At 41.9% G+C, this 24581-nt stretch overlaps 1 protein-coding gene across 1 annotated transcript in view; it reads left to right on the forward strand.

The window, feature by feature from the left end:
* UBE2QL1 (ubiquitin conjugating enzyme E2 QL1) overlaps nucleotides 1-16606 on the forward strand; it is a 72019-nt gene extending 55413 nt beyond the window's left edge. Inside the window, exon 2 of the mRNA XM_073678613.1 lies at nucleotides 15769-16606. Coding sequence (XP_073534714.1) covers nucleotides 15769-15900 — 132 coding nt within the window. The 3' untranslated portion in view covers nucleotides 15901-16606. The remainder of the gene's footprint in view (nucleotides 1-15768) is intronic.
* The last annotated feature ends 7975 nt before the right edge of the window (nucleotides 16607-24581 follow it).

Genomic DNA, 24581 nt, shown 5'->3' on the forward strand with positions numbered 1-24581 from the left:
CGGTGCAGTATGTTTACACCATAGATTTGACTTGAGGATGTCATTTACAGACTTTAAAGGATAACTCAGTTAATGTAGTTTTTCGTTACACAGCTAGTAACAGATATGGATTCCTCCAGAGCAGTGAACTGAAAGGAACTTGTTTTGGCTACATGTAGCCTTAAATGTGCTGTATAGAGATGATCAGATCAGGCAAGATTCAAATTCACCTTTTCGAGTGGATTTTCCCAAAAAATTCAGCTGGAAAAAATGGAAAATTTCAATGTCGGAAAGGAGTTAATGTGAAGCTATCCTTATTCATTTCTAAGTCATTGCATGTTTATCTTATGTAAATTCACTCAGGATGGTTACTTCATAAGGAACAGATTAAAATACTTTGAATGATAACATTTACTATGCAGAATAAAGCAGTAGGTTACTAAATTGTAAAATCTTTAAAGCAGGGGTGGAGAACCTCAGGCCCATAGGCCGTAATTAGTTTTTCTGCCTCCCGGGGACCATAGTTCTCAGGCCGGCAGCTGCGTTTTGACGGTTCCAGCCCTTTAATTTTTTCTTATTCTGCAAACACGCGCACGCTGCATTCATTACTGAACACTGCTGAGCATGCAATGAAAGGTGACATCCTGGCCAGTGCCCGCGTCAGGGCCTACTTTCTGGGTGGTGTTAGCGCATGATGCGCTCCCGTACAACAGTAAAAGACATGAGAGACATCGTCTCTTATTATGTCTATACCGCAGCCCAAAAGTGTATTCTGTGATGTGTATATCGCAGCCCCATATCTCTCTAGTGATGTCTGCACTGCAGTTCCATGTTTTCTGTGATGTATATGCAGCAGCCGCATGTCTCTTTAGTGATGTATATACTGCAGCCCCATTTCTTCTGTGATACCTATGCCACAGCCCCATGTAGCTCTAGTGATGTCTATAGTGCAGCCCCATGTCTCTCTAGTAATGTACAGTGGGGAAAATCAGTATTTGATACACTGCCGAATTTGCAAGTTTTCCCACCTACAAAGAAGGGAGAGGTCTGTACTTTTTATTGTAGGTACACTTCAACTGTGAGAGACAGAGTCTGAAAAAAAAATCTAAAAAATCACATTGTATGATTTTTGCATAATTAATTTACATTTTATTTAATAAAATAAGTATTTGATACAATAGAAACACAGAACCTAATATTTGGTACAGAAACCTTTCTTTGAAATTACAGAGGTCAGAGGTTTTCTGTAGTTCTTGACCAAGTTTGCACACAATGCAGCAGGGATTTTGGCCCACTTCTCCATACAGATCTTCTCCAGATCTTTCAGGTTTCGGGACTGTAGCTGGGCAACATTGAGTTTCAGCTCCCTCCAAAGATTTTCTATTGGGTTCAGGTCAGAGCCACTCCTTAGTTGCCCTGGCTGTGTGCTTCGGGTTATTGTTATGCTGGAAGACCCAGTCATGACCCATCTTCAATGTTCTTACTGAGAGAAGGAGGTTGTTGGCCAAAATTTTTTGCGATACATGACCCCATCCATCCTTCCTTACGAACGGTAATGTTTGAGACTGTGGTCCTAGCTCTCTTCAGGTCATTGACCAGGTCCTCCCCTGTAGTTCTGGGCTGATTTCTGACCTTTCTCCGAATTATCCTTACCCCACGAGGTGAGATCTTGCATGGAGCCCCAGACTGAGGAAGATTGACATGTCATCTTGTGTTTCTTCCATTTTCTAATAATTGCACCAACAGTTGTTGCCTTCTCACCAAGCTGCTTCCCTATTTTACTGTAGCCCATCCCAACCTTGTGCAGGTCCACAATTTTGTCCCTGGTGTCCTTAGACAGCTCTTTGGTCTTCGACATGGTGGAGAGGTTGGCGTGTGACTGAGTGTGTGGACAGGAGTCTTTAATACAGGTAATGAGTGCAGAGTAGGAGGGCTTCTTAAAGAAAAACTAACAGGTCTGTGAGAGATAGAATTCTTGCTGTAAACCATAATCATCAACATTAACAGAAATAAATACTTGAAATCCCACCAAGAACAATAGCTGCAAGGAGTTTGTATGTTCTCCCCGTGTTTGCGTGGGTTTCCTCCGGGTTCTCCGGTTTTCTCCCACACTCCAAAGACATATTAATAGGGAATGTATATTGTGAGCCCCAATGGGAACAGTGCCCATAATGTCTGTAAAGCACTGTGGAATTAATGGCGCTATATAAGTGAGTAAAATAAATAAATAAATAGATCACTCTGTTTGTAATGACTCTATATAATGTATGAGTTTCACTTTTTGTATTGAAGAACTGAAATAAATTCACTTTTTGATAATATTCTAATTTAGTGAGATGCACCTGTACATACAGCTGCCCCATGTCTACTTTGATGTATATCCCGCAGCCCCGTGTCTCCTATGTGATGTATATCCCGCAGTCCCGTGTCTCCTATGTGCTGTATATACACCAGTCCCAGTGTCTCCTATGTGATTTATATACCGCAGTCCCATGTCTCCTATGTGATGTGTAGGGCAGTCTCAGTGTCTTCTATGCAATGTATATACAGCAGTCTCTGTGTCTCCTATATGATGTATATACTGCAGATCTCCCACTGCTCAAGTTCTATAAATGTAACGAGAGCAGTGATGAATTTCCTACTGTGAGGAGATTTTTAGTATAATATACATATTTGTTCAGTACAACTTACTGATGCAAGTTCTTTACAAAACTTATCATCGGAAAGAGTCGCCTGCGCTCCAGACCGTCGTAAATTTGGAAGCGCCGTTACTAGTGGCAACATCATCATTACCACCTAATATCACCAAAGAGAAGCAGTTTTAGCCAACACTTTAGGGGTGAGTTAATGAAATGTTTGACCATTGTAGAGTAATTTTCAAGTTGATAACTTTGTACGGCCCCTGAATGACAGTGTAGATATCCAAATAGCCCTTGGCAGAAAAAAGGTTCCCCATGCCTGCTGTAAAGGCCTGTCCAGCATGGAAAAGACATATGTAAATGTGTTAAAAATGTGAAACTATTATGATGCTTAACAAAAAAGGTGGTGGCATTCAGAAGCCCAAGCCTTAGGCAACAAAAGAATTTGTTTCATCTGACCATGTGCCTTATATAGTTACACTGGAGACACTTTGAACCCTTTTTGATGGTTTGGAGGCCCCCTTTATTTTCTGCATGTCCTAATTCGCAAAAGACATACCACTTTATAAAAACAATAATATTAGTCATTTTCATAATTATTGTCAAGCTACAAAAAATTAGTCGAAATAGCATTCATAATACTAACTGCAATTAAAATGGAACATATTTCAGGTGTATGTTTTAGGTAATTTTTGTGCCTTTTTTCAGCACGGTGGCTCAGTGGTTAGCACTGTTGCTCTGCAGCACTGGGGTCCCGAGTTCAAATTTCATCCAGTCAACATCTGCAAGGAGTTTATATGTTCTCCGCGTGTTTGTGTGGGTTTCCTCGGGGTTCCCCGGTTTCCTCCCACACTCCAAAGACCTACTGATAGGGAATCTAGATTGTGAGCCCCAATAATGTTACTATCAAGAAAGCTGAGATATTGTGATATTGGCTGATTTAGCAGGGTCCTAATACTAAGTTACGTGAAGGGAATGTTGAGTTCACTGGAGATTTCTTCTCTCTTAAAATTACAGCTTTATAGGATCAAGACTGTAGTAAGATACATGGCATAAGTTATGCGACAGATCATCATTAATTAGAACAGTGGGTGTTGCCATGTCTCCATCCGCCCCAGCTCCGTCCATTTTGGCGGAGCTGGCCGAATTGTGTGTTGCGCTAGCATTTTGTGACTTTTCAAAGTGTTTTACACTAGCTTTCTGGCGCAATCATGCCTTAGTGTTCTTTTTATTGACTCCTGCATCCCTTCTTATTCAGGTTTTGTGTTATAATATACCTAATGGAGAGACCTGAGTAGTCTGGAAAGCTTGCTATTTATTACTATCTTTTCAGTTAGCCAATAAAAGGGATCAACCATTGAGGACACTCAAATTTTAATATTTTTCATGTCAGCTGGCAATTAATATTCAATAATAGTTTATGGTGACCATGACTTCCACCAGTAACTTAAAGCACCCCATACACATTAGATTAATATCAGCCAAACTTGCCGATAATAGCGGGTTCACCTGAAAGTCTATGGATCCAGTGTGTCCAATTCTGGACTGCTTATCTTTTTGTTCTCCCCGAGATAAACTGCACCAGACATGTCTGGCAGTGACTCTCTCAAAGACAACCCAAGAGAACTCGGCCAATGAAGTGCATTTATGTATGGGAGAGACAGCCAAGATAGCTGCCGGTGGAGCAGCCCTCTAATGTGGAAGGCTTAACACGTGTCCCCTTATTTCCGCTGTCAGGAGGAACAAGGATTGGGCATTTTAAAATCTACCCAGAAAGAAATAATTGGGACTATAGCTGTCTGGCATCTGCTTACCTTAGCCCTACAGTTGCAGACCCAGCAGTTTTTGCATGCATTTTTAAGCGGAAGTTAATGCCGCAGGAATATGTGCAGCTTTAGTCTGTTTTTTAAAACCTGGGGTGAGCCTAAATAAAGGATATTATTGTCCGTCTGCAGTGCAATTATCTAATTCTAAATATGTAATTTGCTTTCTATAAAGTATGGTAAGGTATGGATCATTTTGATTACATATACACATGGTGATCAAAGCTTATAGCTATACCCATAGCCATAACTTAGGCAAAGTGCCCACGATGCAGAAATGCTCCGGATTTTTTCCTGAGCGTTTCTGCATCTCCCTGGCAGAAAAAACACATGCGGATTGTACATGTGGATTGTACATGCGTTTTCCTGCCCGGGACGTGCGGATGTGAAGCGTTCTTCACATGCATTTCCGCATGCGGGTTGTCAAGCGCTTTCCAAGCAATTTTAGCATCCGCAAGCGTTTTTGACTGCCAAGAACATGCAGAAACGCTGCAGAAATTTTCTGCTTCATTTCTGCATATTTTTTCCGCTTCTCCCTGGCAGTAAAAACGCATGCGGTTTTTACATGCGTTTTTCCGCCAGGTAGAAGCGTTTGTCAAGCGTTTTTGCATGCATTTCTGCATGCGGGTTATCAAGCGCTTTTCCAAGCGATTTTAGCATCACTTGGAAAACTGCTTGACAACTTGTTCACACTATATAAATCCATGCAACCGGCATGGATTTATAGTAGTGTGACCAAGTTAGTTAAAAAAAAAAAGAATAAGAATGGTAAAAAATAAAGATTATACTTACCTTCCGATGTCCTCCCGGTGTTTTCTCTGCTGCATCCGGTGTCTTGGGCGGCTCGCGGTAGTGTGAAGGACCTGCGGTGACGTCATTGAGTCATGTGACAGGTCAAATGACTCAATGACATCATGGCAGGGCCTTCACAACACCGCGACCCATACAGCAGACCAGACGGAGGGGAGAAAACACCAGGAGGACATCAGAAGGTAAGTATAATCTTTATTTTTTATTTTAAATTCTTTTTTTTACAGTTTCTATGGTACCCAGGTCTGTAAGAGAGTCTTCTCTTCTCCAGACCTGGGTACCATCCGCACATTGAACCGTGTGATATCCGCTTGTGCAGATGCAGTGATGCAGATGTCATGCAGTCCAATGCAAGTCAGTGGCGGCGATTACGCTGCATGTCCGCAAAATTAATGGACATGCTGCGTATTTTTCCGCAATGATAATTCGCAGCGGAAATTTCCGCAGCATGTGCACAGCACATGCGGATTATCATTGGGGACCATGGGGCACGTATTACCAAGCGTTTTTTAAGCGTTTTCGCTGCGGAAATTCCGCGGCAAAAATGCTTGAAAAACGCATAGTGGGCACTATGTTAAGGGCCATGCCCACGATGCGTTTTTCAAGCGTTTATGCTGCGGAATTTTTGCAGCGTAAACGCTTGGGAAACGCTTGGTAATCCTTCCCCCATGGTCCCGAGTGGAATTCCGCACTTTCAATGCCCATGCTGCGGATTTTTCCGCAGCGTTTTTGATGCACTCAAAAATCCACAGCATGTCCATTAATTTTGCGTTTACGTATGCAGAATTGCCATCTACAATGCATTAGAAAACGCATGGCAATTCCGCATGTGCAAAACGCGCGAAAAATGCGTGTCAAATTCCGCACGCGTTTTTCCGGGCAAGGAGATGCAGAAATTTTCTGCTTCATTTCTGCATCGTGGGCACATAGCCTAAATGTTATCCCTATTTTAAAGGAATATTGGTGCTTTGCTTTAGCTAACTTTTCTGCAAAAGCATTTACAGTCTTCTTATTTTTACATTCTTCTTTTTTCCTAGGGGAGATTTACAACTGCCTGATTTGTCTTGACTGGAACTTATGAACATGCATGCTCAGCTAGTCCAGAATCTGGTAGAATCACAAGAAATAGCCGTGTACTCTATGTCTAACTATAGTGTCTGTATGGCTCATGGTTATGCCACCATTTCTGACCCAGTATTTAGATTGACTTGAAAACATTGAGAATACCTTTTTTCCCATAAGCATACATTCCCTTTTGTTTGTAATTTTTGGAGCATTTGGATTATTTAAGTGTTATATCCTGCTGAATAGTTGTACATATATGTTAGTGGCTGTCAACAATTTTTAATGTTAAGTAAATTGTATTCTAGCCCAGGAAAAAGCATGATTATGGTCTTTTAATGGAAACCTCACGGCTGATACATTCTGCCCGATCAACAGGCGATATGTATCAGACACTGGATATATTATTTCCTCCATATATGTTTCACTCTGAAATGCTGCAGCATTTCAAGGAAAAACCTAGTTTAATAGCTGTCAGGGACCAAGCCATACAGGATCATAGTTGATCAGGCGAGTCCCCGGTGGTTTATCCCCCCAAGCTGCCCTGAAGTGACAGGTCTCTCCCTGCATACGTGTACAGGGAGAGACCTTTCAATCTAGGGTGGTGGGAGGGGGGAAGAAGCCGCCAGGGACCCACCTCTCTGATTAGTCCCCAGCGGCTATTAAATTATGTTATTCGCTGCGGCATTTCAGAGTTAAACATATGTAGTTGAAATCATACAGGCAGCGTCAGACACATGCTGTCCGTGGTTCAGGCAGCATCTATCAGCAGTCAGGTTCAATTTAAAGTCTGAGGCCATTAATTCAAAAAGGCTACCTTGGAGAGACCTTGCGCGATCTCTCATCTAACAGATTCCCAGTGGAACCTTAGCCTTTACACTTTAACCCCTATGCAGGGATCTGAACTTACAGCAGAGCCTCTAGGTTGCATCCACTGAGTAGCTGCTGGCCAGAGGAGAGAGTTTGAGGCAAGAATAGTTGAACTAGCTAGGGCAGTTAAGAACAGAATCAGAAGATACCATAGTCAGAGGAATAGCCAGGTTTGGATTCCAGGAGATAAGTTGAAAGCAAAATCAGATAAGCTAAAGTCAGGTCAGTGTGACCACAGAAGCAGATATAGCCAGGGTCACAAGCAGGGTCGAGAATAGGATGAACACAAAAGAAGAATAGCAGCAGAGTAGTGGGCAAGCCAAGCACAACAACTGGCTACTCCCAGCAGTAGTATGCTGGGAGTTTAAATAATGTGTGGTACTGCCCTATTGAACATTACATCTACTGAGCTGCCAGACAGCGCACACACCCATTTTGTCTTTGTGGGTGCACTAGAAGTCCCAGCCATACCAGTATACCTGGTTGGACAGCACTTCCACCTTCCAAATATATTGGCCATTTCGTGTCTTCAATCACCAACACCCACCGAGTGAATACAATGGTGCATGGTGACAGAATCCGATGTCTCTGGAGCAGTTCCAGGTAGAGATTTGACAGGTCTCTTTTTCTGTGCTGACCACTTATTGCGATAACTGCCCTCTTTATAATGTTTGTAGCTTTATCTAAAACTATTATTAACAGACACACACTGATTTCAGCAGGACGCTAAGCTTCACTTCATTACATCTGCGCAGTAAAGCAGATCAAGGTCACTCATTCTGTAGGTGAAGCAGGGAGGCATTCTCTGCTACTTCTCTTCTAGTTAGACATTCAGGTATTGTTGTGTTGCTGATAGTGGCCTTGGAATACAGCATTCACACCTAATGGAACCCTGCTGGGCTGAAGACAATTAACACCATCATCAATAAAAGGCCTCGGAACACACAATGACAAGTGGAGATGTTTTCTCAATGATTGATTTTCGGCCTTGATTTTTATCTCCATTGTGTAGAATCTATTATTATTCAGTCAGTGAAACAGGAAATTGTGTGAGACATTATCCTCCCAACTGAGACCCTGTTTAATACCAACCTTTTGTATGAGCGTTTTGACATATATGAATAACCTTCAACTGTAATTCACACTGACCTATTTTACCAGAAAGCTGAGGGATTCTATCTAGAAATAACAAACTCTTTTATCTTGAGCATGTGTCTATGTAAAAAAAATCTATGTTTCTACTGTCTTGCCCTACATATCTACTACTATTTATGGGAACTTATTTTACAAAACATTATGTTTACATATTGTCACGATTCCTCCTATCGCTGTGTCTGGATGCAGTGAGTGACAGTTCCGCCGTCCAGGTCCAGTCAAGGGCAAGCTGAGCTGTCAGTATAGTGATGGCAATTGGAGGCTTGGGCATGCTGAGCTGTCAGTGTTGTTGAATGACAGTCCACCTGTCCAATCAGGGCCAGGGCATGCGGGGTTTCCTCCATGTGTCTCCTGTTCGGAATGATTTTCTGGCTATTTAGCTTGCGCTCTGCCTCCAATTACTGCTAGTTGTAACTTAGCTCAAGTGGTGTGCATTTGCTGTGTGCTCCTGTTCCTGTATTCTGATCTTTGTTGCCCAACCTTGATTTTGCCGTTGGCTACTCTTTTGCCTAACCCCTTTTGTCTTGATCTGCTACTTTCTTGGAATTCTGACCCCGGACTGTGACCTGACTATACCTTTGTCTCACTCCTCTTTTTATGACGAGCTCTTGTGGTATCTGACCCTGGACCTCTTGACTACCCTGCCTCACGGCTTATCCGTGAGTAGTGGCTCAGCATCACACATATATTGTATAAGTATTTGTGGTGTACAGATATGAAAGTAATGGGCAAGGGGCGATACTTTACTTAGGTGGTGGCCGTTCCTTCTATATTTTACGTAACCGACAACATAATGGAAAATAGAAATGTGTAGGTGACACCACTCTGTACTACATCCCCTGGTGTTGCTGCAGTGTGGTGTACCCCAATATGTTAAAAAAGCATCTAGAAGAAAAGGAGAGACGCAGTAGTTTAAGCCAAAATCACATTTACTGGCCATGTGTATCAGATTCATTAGATGTTGGTGTATAGTACAGTTTTCTCCCGAGGGCAGGCCTTAGGCTTCGTATCTACCTCCTTAGTGTTCAGGTCTACACTTACTCCTTCCACTGCAATTGTTGCTTCATCCGCTTAAAATATAGGACAGCTCCCTGTGGGCATTCTAGCGGTCTCCTCTCTTGGGCATTCTAGTGGTCCCCCTTTGCAGAGAGTATACAGGCTCAGCTGAGGGAATTTAGGCCTCAAGGCTTTCAGACTTGACTGCTGCTCTTATAAATTTCAGCATCTCAGATTAAAATACTCTCAGCTCAGAGCTGCTTCTACTCATACAGCTCTAACCAGTGGCCTTTAGACTATATATCATTTATCTGATCACATTAACTAGAATCCTCTGTGGTGTTTGCATATGAAATTAAGGAAATTCTTGTTATCTATCTCAGTGCCACTTATGTGTGTAAAACTGCAAAGTCATGTACAATTAAAGTGAACAGTACACTATTATAACAAATAGCATAAATGCAGCTATAGACAACAGTGCATGCATTAAAGAGGTTGTCCACTAATGGATCACTTCATCACTTCAGGCCCCAATTAAAAAAAATATATATAAACTCCACAATTGCAGAGGTATGCCATTCTAGCTATGTCGGTGGGTCATCTGACATTGTTGTGTTATGGGACTGCTGGCACCAGTGGTTAGCTGCAGACGTAATATTGATGAGCTATGGCCAATCGGTGGCTGATTATTGGCTACAGCAGATCCGTGACACAACAGTGTGACCTAACCTGCCAAAAATAGTAGTGTCAACATTGCTGGATGGCGCCACTGCAGATCCGTGACACAACAGTGTGACCTAACCTGCCGAGAATAGTAGTGTCAACATTACTGGATGGCGCCACTGCAGATCCATGACACAACAGTGTGACCTAACCTGTCGAGAATAGTAGTGTCAACATTGCTGGATGGCGCCACTGCAGATCCGTGACACAACAGTGTGACCTAACCTGCCAAAAATAGTAGTGTCAACATTGCTGGATGGCGCCACTGCAGATCCGTGACACAACAGTGTGACCTAACCTGCCGAGAATAGTAGTGTCAACATTACTGGATGGCGCCACTGCAGATCCATGACACAACAGTGTGACCTAACCTGTCGAGAATAGTAGTGTCAACATTGCTGGATGGCGCCACTGCAGATCCGTGACACAACAGTGTGACCTAACCTGCCGAGAATAGTAGTGTCAACATTGCTGGATGGCGCCACTGCAGATCCGTGACACAACAGTGTGACCTAACCTGCCGAGAATAGTAGTGTCAACATTGCTGGATGGCGCCACTGCAGATCCGTGACACAACAGTGTAACCTAACCTGCCAAGAATAGTAGTGTCAACATTGCTGGATGGCACCACTGCAGATCCGTGACACAACAGTGTGACCTAACCTTCCGAGAATAGTAGTGTCAACATTGCTGGATGGCGCCACTGCAGATCCGTGACACAACAGTGTGACCTAACCTGCCGAGAATAGTAGTGTCAACATTACTGGATGGCGCCACTGCAGATCCGTGACACAACAGTGTGACCTAACCTGCCGAGAATAGTAGTGTCAACATTGCTGGATGGCGCCACTGCAGATCCATGACACAACAGTGTGACCTAACCTGCCGAGAATAGTAGTGTCAACATTGCTGGATGGCGCCACTGCAGATCCGTGACACAACAGTGTGACCTAACCTGCCGAGAATAGTAGTGTCAACATTGCTGGATGGCGCCACTGCAGATCCGTGACACAACAGTGTGACCTAACCTGCCGAGAATAGTAGTGTCAACATTACTGGATGGCGCCACTGCAGATCCGTGACACAACAGTGTGACCTAACCTGCCGAGAATAGTAGTGTCAACATTGCTGGATGGCGCCACTGCAGATCCGTGACACAACAGTGTGACCTAACCTGCCGAGAATAGTAGTGTCAACATTACTGGATGGCGCAACTGCAGGAGGTTAGTATCTATTGTTTTTATTTTTAAATGAGGCCCTAAACTGATTAAGCTGGACTTGTCTAATAGTGGACAACCCGTTTAAAAACAAGGAGTGCCAGTCATTAATGTTTGACAGGTACTGTAATACCCATATTTGGGATAGTTCACATTCTTAGTTTGGCTCGGATGTGATAGCCATCTTATGGGCATCTCTACTTACTGATCTAGCAATAGCATTCTAATATTGACATATGACTGCTGGAATCAATCACTTTTTGTTCACTATTCAGGACAATCCCTTTAACTGTGGCTTAGAACTACTGTATATTATAAAAATATTCTGCTTTTCCTGACGCATTAATATAAATTGGCTACATATTTACTAACCATGTTATAACATTAGTTCCGATAACAACCAAATAATAGATTGTTTTTTGGAAATGTACAGTTAGATTTTTCCTAATCATAAGAAAGTCTCAGGTCACTGCCACCCACACGTTTGCCATCGCTCAGTGCAATAATCTCTTTAAATAGTCAGGCTGCTGTGAGCATTCTTTGTCTTTATTTGCTACTAAAAATAGATTAAAAGCTTGGAACCTGTTAGAAGTAAGAGTGATACCAGCAGGAATTACATCCATGGCCTCATTCCACTTTGTAAATGGGATAGTTTTCTATTTAGCACCCACGATAAAACAATGAAGTCAGAAGTAGGATAGTAAAATATATGAGGCATCAATTAAAGATACATCACACTAATGCGTTAAAGAACTTGTACTGAACCGTGACTTAATATCATTAGTAATGCACTTCTCTCATTAAACTGCAAGCATTTCTTAAGGGATTCTGTTAGCAGGTTTTTCCTAATTAATCTGAAAGCACCATGATGTAGGGGCTGAGATCCAGCCATTAGCGATGTGTCACTTGCTGGTCTCCATGCTGACATTTTTGATACAATCACAGTATTCTGCTGCAGATCTAGCTGTGCTCAAATGCTGAGCTCTGTATAACCCGCCCACACCACTGATTGGCTGCTTTCTGAGTACTCTGTATATTGATAGAAAGCTGCTAATCAGTGGTGGGGGCAGGGTTACACCCAGCAGTTGACTAAAGGCCCCGTCACACTTAGCGACGCTGCAACGATCCCTACAACGATATGACCTGTCAGGGATCGTTGCTGCGTCGCTATGTGGTCGCTGGTGAGCTGTCAAACAGGCAGGCTCACCAACGATCAGGGGAGCAGCGACATCGTGGAAAGAATCTTTCCACGACGTCCTGCTCCTGGTTACCAGCCTGCTGCTGAAGCAGGAGCAGGCTGGTAACCATGGTAAACATCGGGTTACTAGGGGCACATGCACACCTAGTAACCCGTTGTTTACCATGGTTACCACTCTGCTACAGTGAGCGGGAGGTTACCGCTCACTTTAGCAGGCTCGTACCCATGATAAACAACGGGTTACTAGGTGCGCGTGTGCCCCTAGTAACCCGATGTTTATCATGGTTACCAGCCTAATCGCTGCTCCCGCTGGTCACACACAGCGATGTGTGCTGACCAGCGGGAGGGCAACGACCAAAAAATGGTCCAGGACACTTTGCAGCGATCAGCGACCTCACAGCAGGGGCCTGATCGCTGCAAAGTGTCACACATAGCGACATCGCTGGTGAGGTCGCTGTTGCGTCACCAAAACCGTGACACAGCAGCGATCTCGCTAGCGATCTCGCTATGTGAGACGGGGGCTTAAGAGGCATGAGACACCTAGTCCTGTTAATTTTCTGCTGATAAGGCAGTGATTTTATTGAAACAGCAGCACACCGCCTATTAAGTGACACATCACTGGAATAGGGGTCTCAGACCGTAAATCATGCTGCTCTTAGATTAAAAAGTAAGAAACTTGTTGACAGATTCCCTGTAATGGGAACCAATTATGTTAAAAATTATATCTGATTTGCAGGCTGGATGTTAAAAAGCAGGAGGACTTGATTAGATTGTGAAGTGATACGTTGTTGTGAAAAAAAGTTGCAGAAAACCTTGCTTTTTATTCATTAAAATCCCTGATGTTTGTATGAATGAGTCTAGTGAGTGGTCTTATTCAATGATTGGCAGTCTTCCATGTATGACTGTGCATGTGGAGATAGCTGTCAATAATAATAATAATAATAATAATTTTTATTTATATAACGCCAACATATTCCGTGGCACTTTACAATTAAGCGGGGACATGTACAGACAGTAAATTCAATACAAGTTGAGACAGTTTAAACAGTTACATTAGGAGTGAAGTCCCTGCTCGCAAGCTTACAATCTACAAATCACGGAGTAGGACCGCCCACTGGACTCTTATGCATACAAACACCAGGGATTTCAATGAATAAAACACAAGTTATACTGAAGATTTTCCCACAAAGCCGTATATCATTGTGCTCCGCTTCTCCTTCTCTATACCATGCTCTCCACGGATCAAACTGCATGGACAATGTTAGCAGTTCTCTTTAAAGAGTACTTGAAACTTTTACAGTAGGTCGAGCTGCTATTTAGTCTTATTTCATCTGAAATGGCTATAAGCCGCAAGGTAATGGTAAAGTGCTTTGTTGGTATAATCGGACTAAACTAATTACAGGAACCAAGAATACTGATTTCTCACTTTCTGGTCATTTTTGTAATGAAGTCTGTGGAAGTTTTCATGTCCTCACCTCTCCTAAAAAATGAATCTAGCGCATGTGACGAGTGATATGTGCCTCCATGTGCCACTTGAGAAATCTTACCCCAGATAGTGAGTGGCGTAAACTTCCTGGTGTAAAGTACGCCACAGCTCCTCATGTATTAGGCATGCTGTGGCACCACGCCACTGTCCCTCCTCAAGAGTCCCGCATTTAGGGAGAGCTGGGAGAAAAAGGTGTGAAAACACCAAAAGTCGCAAATATTTTTCCTCACCTACAAATTGTGCCAAATTTAGCGACTTTTCAAAGCAATTCATGCCAGATATCTGGTGAAATTGCTTCGATGAATCAGGGCCAATGTGTGTACCATTAAATGTGTGAATGGATCCTTATTATAAGCAGGGCTGTGGAGTCAGACTCGTGGAGTCGGAGTTGGTGTCCATTTTGGTGGAGTCGGAGTTGGAGTCGGTATAAAACGGACCGACTCCTAAAATATATAATAAATTGGGTACAGTAGTTCAATGCAGTTTGTGGGGAATATTTTTTCAGAAGAATTTGGAAAAGTTATGAAATGTCCTATTCCTGATCTAAGGGTCTAGACTTTTAGCTGAGATGAATCTGTGCTACAGTAAATTTATCACTTAAACACGAGCCATGTATGAGGGAGTCGTGGAGTTGGTGTCATGGAAATTGAGGAGTCGGAGGTTTGGCTTACCAACTCCACAGCCCTGTTTACTAGGACAAAGCAGTAGTGCAGTTGTCATCTTTAACTTGATTTTATGTACCAGAAAGAGAGCCACCTCTTTCATTAGATTAATCAGCAGATCCCGGCACTTTTGTTTTATTACAGCAAGTTTGCGCAATAAAGGTGATAGGCAGAGCAGTTGAAGCATAGCTATGTACATGATCATGGTGGTTACATGATCCATAGAATCAAGCCTAATTTCCATTGTGTTGTGCCGCATGTACCTCGGGGGCAGCGCCTGTGGAGTATTTCTAGAGGTCCCAGTCGCCTGATTGGATTCTACAGCCGTCACTCAGAGCACTACAAAGAGGTTAGAGAACCAGCAGTAAAGCGAGCCCAGGACACTGCAAATCACATAATCATGTATTTAAAACCCAGAAGTAGTGCTGTTCCTCATGTAATCCCACAATCTTAAAAGTTAGCTGAAATGACATGTACGCTGTAAGAACTGCATTTCCATTACATACTGTTGTTGTTTTTTTTATTATTTAAACTTGAGGGGTGGGGATTGGGACACGATCACAACATGAGCTGTTCATATGATAGCATAGCTTGAATAGAACATGTTAATGATATTCCAAAGAAAGTAGCAGGAAAATAATTTGCATCACATTTGCTCGTGGAAGAATGATAGAGATGGGTGCTAATTTACAATAAGGATTCATCTTTACTAGACATAGCTTCATTTCTCCAACCAAAATCACATTTGATGTGACAGTTATCTCTAAGTAGGGGTGAGGAATAAGGAGGGTCTTCCTTATGAATTATGCATTTGTATGATGCCATTATAGATTTGGGTTGTAGGAGTTACATACTTTAAACCAACTCAAAATCCTAAATTACTTCTACTGATTCCGTGTAGTAAAGCTTACTTTAATTAGAAGTATAATTTAATATATTCCAAGAGCATTTGGTTAAGCTAAGATTATGTAGATCATTTCATTGTCACACTTTTTTTTTTTAATTATGCTTGAAATTACTCCTGTGTTTTTATTATAATAAATTAACTCATACAGATGCCTAATCCCAATATCCTGATAAATATTTAGCATCGTGGATCATATTGTTTGAAGGTTATTGATGGGGTTCCATATTTTTATTCCTTCTAGGGTCGTATCTGCAGAAAAGCTGGAAAATCTAAAAAAGCCTTTAGCCGTAAAGAGGCAGAAGCAACATTTAAGAGTTTGGTGAAGACCCATGAGAAATACGGTTGGGTTACTCCGCCAGTATCTGATGGTTGACGTATATCACCGTGATAAATAGACTTCAAGACAGGCGAAAGAAAACCACCTCACCAAGAGAAAAATTAAATATATATATAAGAAAAAAAAAATCACCATGCCATCTCCTCAGTGCTGTACATCATACATCATCCATCTGTCTTTTTCTACTTCGGCTTCAGTTTAAGAATGTGATTGACAAAAAGACTTAATTTATTTATGTTCAGAAGTGTTTACACTGGAAGACATGGAGGAAGAAAACGTGCGTGGCACAGAATGTCGTGTACCCGTCATGCTTCAAGACTGATGATCGAACATCTTCAGGTCACTGTAGAGAGGAGTCTGAGATTGCTTCATTGTCCATCCTAGACGCATGGTTTTTCGGCTTCTTCCATTGACAGCAGCGCCAAAAAGCAACAGTGGAAGTCCTAGTCACTGCTGCTCAGTTTATGTAAATGTACATGAAGCCTTTAATATTTAATAGGCAAGCAGTGCATTGCAGGCACATGTTTGCTGTGCTGTTTATCTTTGTCTCTTTTCCTGGCAGGTCAACACAACATTGAAGATTTGTCTTTATGTGGAGCTGTGGTCCGCTGTGACTCAAACTTTAGACCTCATTTGTGTTCGATGTGATCTGTGTTGGATAACTGACGAAATATAACAGTGGAAAAAAAAAATAAAGAGTTATAGTGTGGAACTATTGTAAAATAAAATCATTTCAAACGTGTTTCCGGATTTCTACTGGTTCTAGAGACCCCTAATGAGCCGCAGCCAGGAGGTCGGGGTCTAGGCTTTCATGCCATTAGTAAAGGTCCCCCTGTCTTTTCAGATTGACTCATTAATACAGTAATTAGATGGACCCTGGCAGGAATCTCAGCCTGACCTTTCTCTTAGCTCATTATGGAATCTGCTAGTGTGTGATGGAAGGTGGATTTGTTTCTTTTCGGTCCCTGTGTGTTCCTGTTATCTTTGCTGATTTTAAAGTCTTATCTATTTATACCAAGAATGAACTCAGACTTTGGCTTCCATTGTTATTCATAGCAAAGTATGATATATTAAAAATATAAGTAATGTAAAATTCTACCACATCGCAAATTATGTGCGATTTTACAATCAACATACAATCATTTTATGGTTATTTTCCTTCAGCGTGGCGCTATTATAATCAGTTATCAGTTTATATCATCACTCTGTTGTTTCACCTGAAAATGTATCAATACATTGAAAAAGATGGCGCTGATTCATCGAGATTGGAATACGCTCTTGCTATGCCAGTCTTGCTGGAGTAGAAGATACAGAATTCATTAAGAGACGCACACCACTTACGGTTATTAATTCAGCACCTCCTCTGAGTGTGTGCGCCTCCACGTGCCACACCAGAAATGCTACTCCACTCGTGGACTGGAGTAGCATTTCTGGTATATAAGACGCCGGGACATTTCATGAATTTAACAATGAGGGATGATCACGCCCCAACCCACCCTGCTACTCCCCAGCTCTGTTATTTTATGAGAAATGCTAGCATTTGGTAAAGTAGGCATGTCCTGTATGGTTCGAAAGGTAAGCTCTATTACATGTAAATCGGACTTCTCATAAAAGTGGGGGTCAAAAATTTTAAGACTTTTTAATGCTTTTACGCCACTTTTCTGGTGTAAAAGCCTTGATGAATCAGCCCCAAATAGTTTGTTATACAGTATATACACCAATCAGCCATAACATTGTGCAGGGCCTCTCTTACCAGCAGAAAAGCCCTGGCTTGAAATATGAACTCAATCCAACCTGTGAAGGCACTCTGTAAAATCTGATAGCTCACAACACTGACCCATTGTGGATCAGACTAACAAGCATCTACACCGTTCCTGTAGTGTCAGTGCGTGAGTACACAGCTGAGTTTTCAGTTCATGTAACACTTGCTCTTGGCAAGTGAGTGCTGTCGATCAACAAAGGGGGAGAGTGCAGAATGGTGCGCTGAGAGTTTGGTCACACCAAGGGTGCACCAAGTACCCTTATTTGCATAATCAATATAATTGTTTTTCTTTTTTTCGATACTGCTGCAGTACTTGGTCTGGAACATCGGGTAGGTGCTTTATGTCAAAGTATTATCTAAATGAAAAGTATTGGATACAGCATCACGCCTCCCCTGGCTTATCTTCTTGCCATAGTTCATCCTGGTTACCCAGGTAAGTGACACAATTGCACTATACAGTCCACATGATGTATAAAAAAAGCCATTTATACCACTGAGCCACCTTCTTGGTCGAAATATGATACCAATTGTAGGTACTTTGCATAACTACGCAGCCCATAAGCCTCAAGCTGTGATGGACAGTGTGTTTTGAGACTTTACAATCATAGGCAGCATTAAATTATTTAAAATTTGTGCCACAGTAATACTTTTTTTTTATAATTAAACAAGCCAGCTTTCGCTTTTCAGTGAGCTTTGGATGCCATGACCCCGTGACCAGTTCACTGGCTGTCTACTTTGGACCATTTTTGGTAGTTATCATGCACTGCACATAGAATCTCACATGCTCAGTTGTGGGATTCCATATATATAGATAGATAGATAGATAGATATACATATACACATATACAGTATATATATATATATATATATATATATATATATATATATATATATATATATATATACAGTACAGACCGAAAGTTTGGACACACCTTCTCATTTAAACATTTTTCTGTATTTTCATGACTATGAAAATTGTACATTCACACTGAAGGCATCAAAACTATGAATTAACACATGTGGAATTATATACTTAACAAAAAAGTGTGAAACAACTGAAAATATGTCTTATATTCTATGTTCTTCAAAGTAGCCACCTTTTGCTTTGATGACTGCTTTGCACAGTCTTGGCATTCTCTTGATGAGTTTCAAGAGGTAGTTACCGGAAATGGTCTTCCAACAATCTTGAAGGAGTTCCCAGAGATGCTTAGCACTTGTGGGCCCTTTTGCCTTCACTCTGCGGTCCAGCTCACCCCAAACCATCTCGATTGGGTTCAGGTCTGGTGACTGTGGAAGCCAGGTCATCTGGCGTAGCACCCCATCACTCTCATTCTTGGTCAAATAGCCCTTACACAGCCTGGAGGTGTGTTTGGGGTCATTGTCCTATTGAAAAATAAATGATGGTCCAACTAAACGCAAACCGGATGGAATAGCATGCCGCTGCAAGATGCTGTGGTAGCCATGCTGGTTCAGTATGCCTTCAATTTTGAATAAATCCCCAACAGTGTCACAAGGAAAGCACCCCCACACCATCACACCTCCTCCTCCATGCTTCACGGTGGGAACCAGGCATGTAGAGTCCATCCGTTCACCTTTTCTGCGTCGCACAAAGACACGGTGGTTGGAACCAAAGATCTCAAATTTGGACTCATCAGACCAAAGCACAGATTTCCACTGGTTTAATGTCCATTCCTTGTGTTCTTTAGCCCAAACAAGTCTCTTCTGCTTGTTGCCTGTCCTTAGCAGTGATTTCCTAGCAGCTATTTTACCATGAAGGCCTGCTGCACAAAGTCTCCTCTTAACATTTGTTGAAGAGATGTGTCTGCTGCTAAGAACTCTGTGTGGCATTGACCTGGTCTCTAATCTGAGCTGCTGTTAACCTGCAATTTCTGAGGCTGGTGACTCGGATAAACTTATCCTCAGAAGCAGAGGTGACTCTTGGTCTTCCTTTCCTGGGGCGGTCCTCATGTGAGCTAGTTTCTTTGTAGCGCTTGATGGTTTTTGCAACTGCACTTGGGGACACTTTCAAAGTTTTCCCAATTTTTCGCACTGACTGACCTTCATTTCTTAAAGTAATGATGGCCACTCGTTTTTCTTTACTTAGCTGCTTTTTTCTTGCCATAATACAAATTCTAACAGTCTATTCAGTAGGACTATCAGCTGTGTATCCACCAGACTTCTGCACAACACAACTGATGGTCCCAACCCCATTTATAAGGCAAGAAATCCCACTTATTAAACCTGACAGGGCACACCTGTGAAGTGAAAGCCATTTCCGGTGACTACCTCTTTAAGCTCATCAAGAGAATGCCAAGAGTGTGCAAAGCAGTCATCAAAGCAAAAGGTGGCTACTTTGAAGAACCTAGAATATAAGACATATTTTCAGTTGTTTCACACTTTTTTGTTAAGTATATAATTCCACACGTATTAATTCATAGTTTTGATGCCTTCAGTGTGAATGTGCAATTTTCATATTCATAAAAATACAGAAAAATCTTTAAATGAGAAGGTGTGTCCAAACTTTTGGTCTGTACTGTGTGTATATATATATATATATATATATATATCTACTTGATTTTTAAAATTGGATTTACTATCAGGTTATTAAAAGAGGGAAAAAGCAGTGGGCAGCACGGTGGCTCAGTGGTTAGCACTACAGCCTTGCAGCGCTGCGGTCCTGGATTCAAATCCCACCAAGGACAACATCTGCAAGGAGTTTGTATGTTCTCCCCGTGTTTGCGTGGGTTTCCCTCGGGTTCTCCAGTTTCCGCCCACACTCCAAAGACATACTGATAGGGAATGTAGATTGTGAGCCTTAATGGGGACAATGCCCATAATGTCTGTAAATTTTCTGAATTGTAAAGCGCTGCAGAATATGTTGGCGCTATATAAATAAAAAGATTATTAGGAGAGTAGTGGAAGATGGAAAGTGATTAGCTCTGTGTGCAATCTCATCAGACAGACATTCAAGCATAGCCTATACATTGCCCATGACGGTAACACCTCCCCATATTAGTACCATCCGATCAGGTCACTGGCCTTGAGCATACGCCTTCCTGCTGGCATTGACATTACACTGAAGATGGCCCATTTATGTCCAAAATGGATTACATATTCAAGGTTCATTCTGTGACCTTTTATGTCTGATGTTAATATTTATGTTCCACATCTCATTTATTAAAGAGTCTTGTAAAACACACAGAACATAAATCACCAACCATGTCATCATCCACTTGTGAATTGTGTCTTCGCACTTAGGACTGATCTTTATGACAAAGGCCTGAGGCCATCTGACCATTCCAGGCACTGATGTGCCCTCCAGTGGGAACATGGAGACTGAGATACATTATCACCAGAACATTTGCAGAACACCACAGGGGTTGTGAAAAAGGTGAACAAAGATCAACAAGTTAATCCTGTTAATGATCAGCATTCCTTGTGTCATGGCTTCTATTGTTTATTTATGACCCACAGCATGTTGTCCACTTCTTTAACCCCTTAATTATGGCCCATATGTGTATTTGTAGTGGTCATTAATGGGCCTTATTCTTCAGCGCTGATGTTTTGAGTATTAGTAAATAGTCGTTCCCGCCCTAAGGATGAACATGCAGCGGGTCTTCACATAGCTGCATCGGTCTTGATTGGTCTTAGTATTGTTCAGATCATTTAACACCCTAGATGCCAATGAAAATTGTGACCGAGAAATACATCTAGATGGTTAACCGAGGGAGATGGATCCCTCTTTGACCATATCTGGTCCCAGCTATTACAACTATTCATCTGCTGATAGCTACCAAGGCAACCCGAGGTCAAATAATGGCCAGAAGCAGGGTGTGTTAAGTCAGTCCAGAAGTATTTTAATATATGAAATCCTCAATCAATCTATAAAATCTAAAAAGCCCATAGTGAGACTAAGTAACAATATAAAATTTATTTATCCTGTACGGTCAACACTATAAAAAAAATACATAAAACACTACAAGAAATTAGCTTTTTTATCAAAACTAAAATGCAAAAAATTGAATAAAAAATTACAAAAAGTTGTATGCAAAAAAAATGGTATCACTGAAAACATCATCTCTTCCCGCGAAAAAAATAAGCACTCAGCTCTGTTGGCAGAAAATAAAAAAAAATAGTTACAGCTATTATAATATAGTGAAGTAAAGACAAGTTATATTGTATAAAATATTGTTTTTTTACAGTGTGTAAAAGTTGCAAAGCATAAAAAACCTATAGAAATGTGATATCACTATAATCATACTGACCTAAAGAACAAAACTGTGTTGTCACTTTTACTGCACTGTGAACAAAAAAAAACAATTCCTGAATTACTGGGTTTATTTCATTCTTCATCCAAAAATTGTGAATAGAAAACAATCAAAAAATATTTTATACCCCAAAATAGTACAAATAAAAACTTCAACCCATCTCACAAAAAAACAGGTCCTCAAAGCTCTCTGGGATAAAAAATTGTAGCTCTTTCAGAATATGGCAACAAAAAATTAATAAAAAGTTGTTTTTACTGTGCAAAAGTAACTAACAATTTAAAAAAGACAATATACCGTATTTTTTGGATTATAAGACGCACTTTTTTCCCCCCAAAAGAAAGGACACTGCATAAACAGATGCCAGAAAGAGTCAAAAGTGACTCCATCTGGAACCAAATGAAACATAGGGTCCACCAGGAGTTTTGTTTGAATTTCATATTTTGGGGATTTAGTCAGATACCGCAAAGTAAGTGTTCAGTGTTGAGCATAGGATAAATCTGAAACCATCCTTAACCCCTTTATGATCTTGGACGTATCCGTACAGTTGCGGTGATCACATTAAGGTTCCAGCGCCATCTTACCTCAGGGTACATGGTGTTGTCGTCCTGGGGGGCGGCGACACCCCCACCACACCCCCCCCGCAACTACAATCGCTGTGATTGGCTGTTCAATTCTGAACAGCTAATCCGAGCGTTTCTCAGTATTTCAGGCAATCAGATTGCCTGAAACACTGATGTCCAGCCTAGTATCGGTGCGGTAAGAGCACCGATCCTAGGCTGGTGCCTGGCAACACCAGCCTCACCTGAGCCAGCTCTGATTGGTGCGATTAACGATGACATAGATTGCAGCAATCACAGCGCTCAAATGCGGTGAAATCTGGCAGTGACTGCCCTGTACATCCTCATTCTAGCTGTGGATTTGTACAAGGTGGTTACTCTGTGCGCCGTGCTGGGTGTTGTGGTGTCATCACAGATCTTGCTGTTGCTGCTGCCTGATCATTGCTGCTCCTGCTGAAAAGAAGAAAGAAGAGTTCCTGATCCCCAATTCTTGCATGATCTTTCCTAATCCACCCAGTCCCCCTCCCACCCTTTTCCCACCCTTTACCCACCCTTTACCCTTCTCCCCCCTCACCAAACCCCCTTTCTGCCGCTGAACGCTGATCAGTACTTGAATTTTTGACAGTTTTTTTCCCGTGTGTCCTGCAGCGGCCGAGCGCTGATCAGTGGCGCAAATCACTGATCAACATCCGTGTTCGCTGTTTTCCAGGACTTTTTTTTGCCCCTGACCATTCCCCCCCCCTTTGCACCACCTCCATCCTTGCATTAAACAGCCGCCGAGCGGTGATCAGTGACGCAGATTACTGATCTGCACTCGTGCTCACTGTTTTTCAAAAAAAAATTTTTCACAGACTATTTCCTCCCCCTCTTTGCACCACTCTGTATGTGTGTCCTACAGCCACCGAGCCGCTGATCAGAAGGTGCACCACTGATTAGCACCTGTGCTCGTTTTTGGCAAGGACTTTTTTTTTCCTTTCTATTCTTTTTTTATCCCGTTTGCACCACATCCGTGCGTGCGTTCTACAGCGGTCGAGCGCTGGTCGGTGACACCTCACTGACAGGTCTCCGATTGTTTTTTTTTGTGTGAAAAAAGAATTTAAAAAAATCATTTAGATTAATTGATAGGACTAGAATAGGGATAGTAAAATTATACTGTAGTAATCATCGTTTACTACAGTATTTTTTACTGAGTTGAGTTAGAGTTAGTAAAGAGTAAAAAGTTTACACCAAGTACTCACACACAACTGAATAAAATTTGGTACTGACACAAACACCACATATGTAAAAAAAAATGTCACAGTAGTCCCAATCATTGTATTCAGCGGAGGAGGCATACGCCTTCCTTGCCTCCGACACTGATAGTGAGGGAGAGGATCCCACCTTCCTTTACTTTTCCTCCTCCTCTTCCTCAAGTGATGCTGAGCTGCCACGCAGACGCCCCAAGGACAGAAACTGAACCAGCGCCCACTGTTACTGACCCCATATGGACCTAACCCCCCAAAGATTATGAGCTACTGATACCTGATTTTGTGGGTATTCAGGATTCAATTTGACACCACTGGCCTCACAGAAATGGACTTTTTCAAAGTCTATTTTTTTGAGGATTTTGTAAACCTCATGGTGGGCCAAACAAATTTGTACACTCAGCAATTTTTGGCACAAAACCACTCTTCATCATTTTCTAACTGGACTCCTGTAGACACAGTATAAATGATGACGTTTTGGGGCCTGGTCCTTCACATGGGGATACTGAAGAAGCCAGAACTTCAGCAATATTGGAGTGTTGATGTTTTATACAACACTCCAGTGTTCCGAATGGCCATGACCCGTAAACGTATTGAGGCCATCCAAAAATGTTTGCATTACAATGATAATGCACAATGTCCTCCCCAAGATGACCCCAACTTTGAATGTCTTTTCAAAGTTCGGCCGGTCATTGAGCACTTCAGCAACAAGATTGCTGAGGTGTATGCGCCCCAAAGGGACATCTGAGTGGATGAGTCCCTAATCCATTTCAAAGGGAGGCTTGAATTCCGACAGTATCTGCCCAGTAAGAGGGCCAGGTACGAAATTGAGCTGTACAAACTGTGTGAAAATACCTCAGGGTACACCTACAAGTTTAGGGTTTAT

This window comes from Phyllobates terribilis, unplaced genomic scaffold (assembly GCF_046119375.1).
Source record: "Phyllobates terribilis strain yellow unplaced genomic scaffold, ASM4611937v1 Scaffold_4__5_contigs__length_816908805, whole genome shotgun sequence".
NCBI lineage: Eukaryota > Metazoa > Chordata > Amphibia > Anura > Dendrobatidae > Phyllobates > Phyllobates terribilis.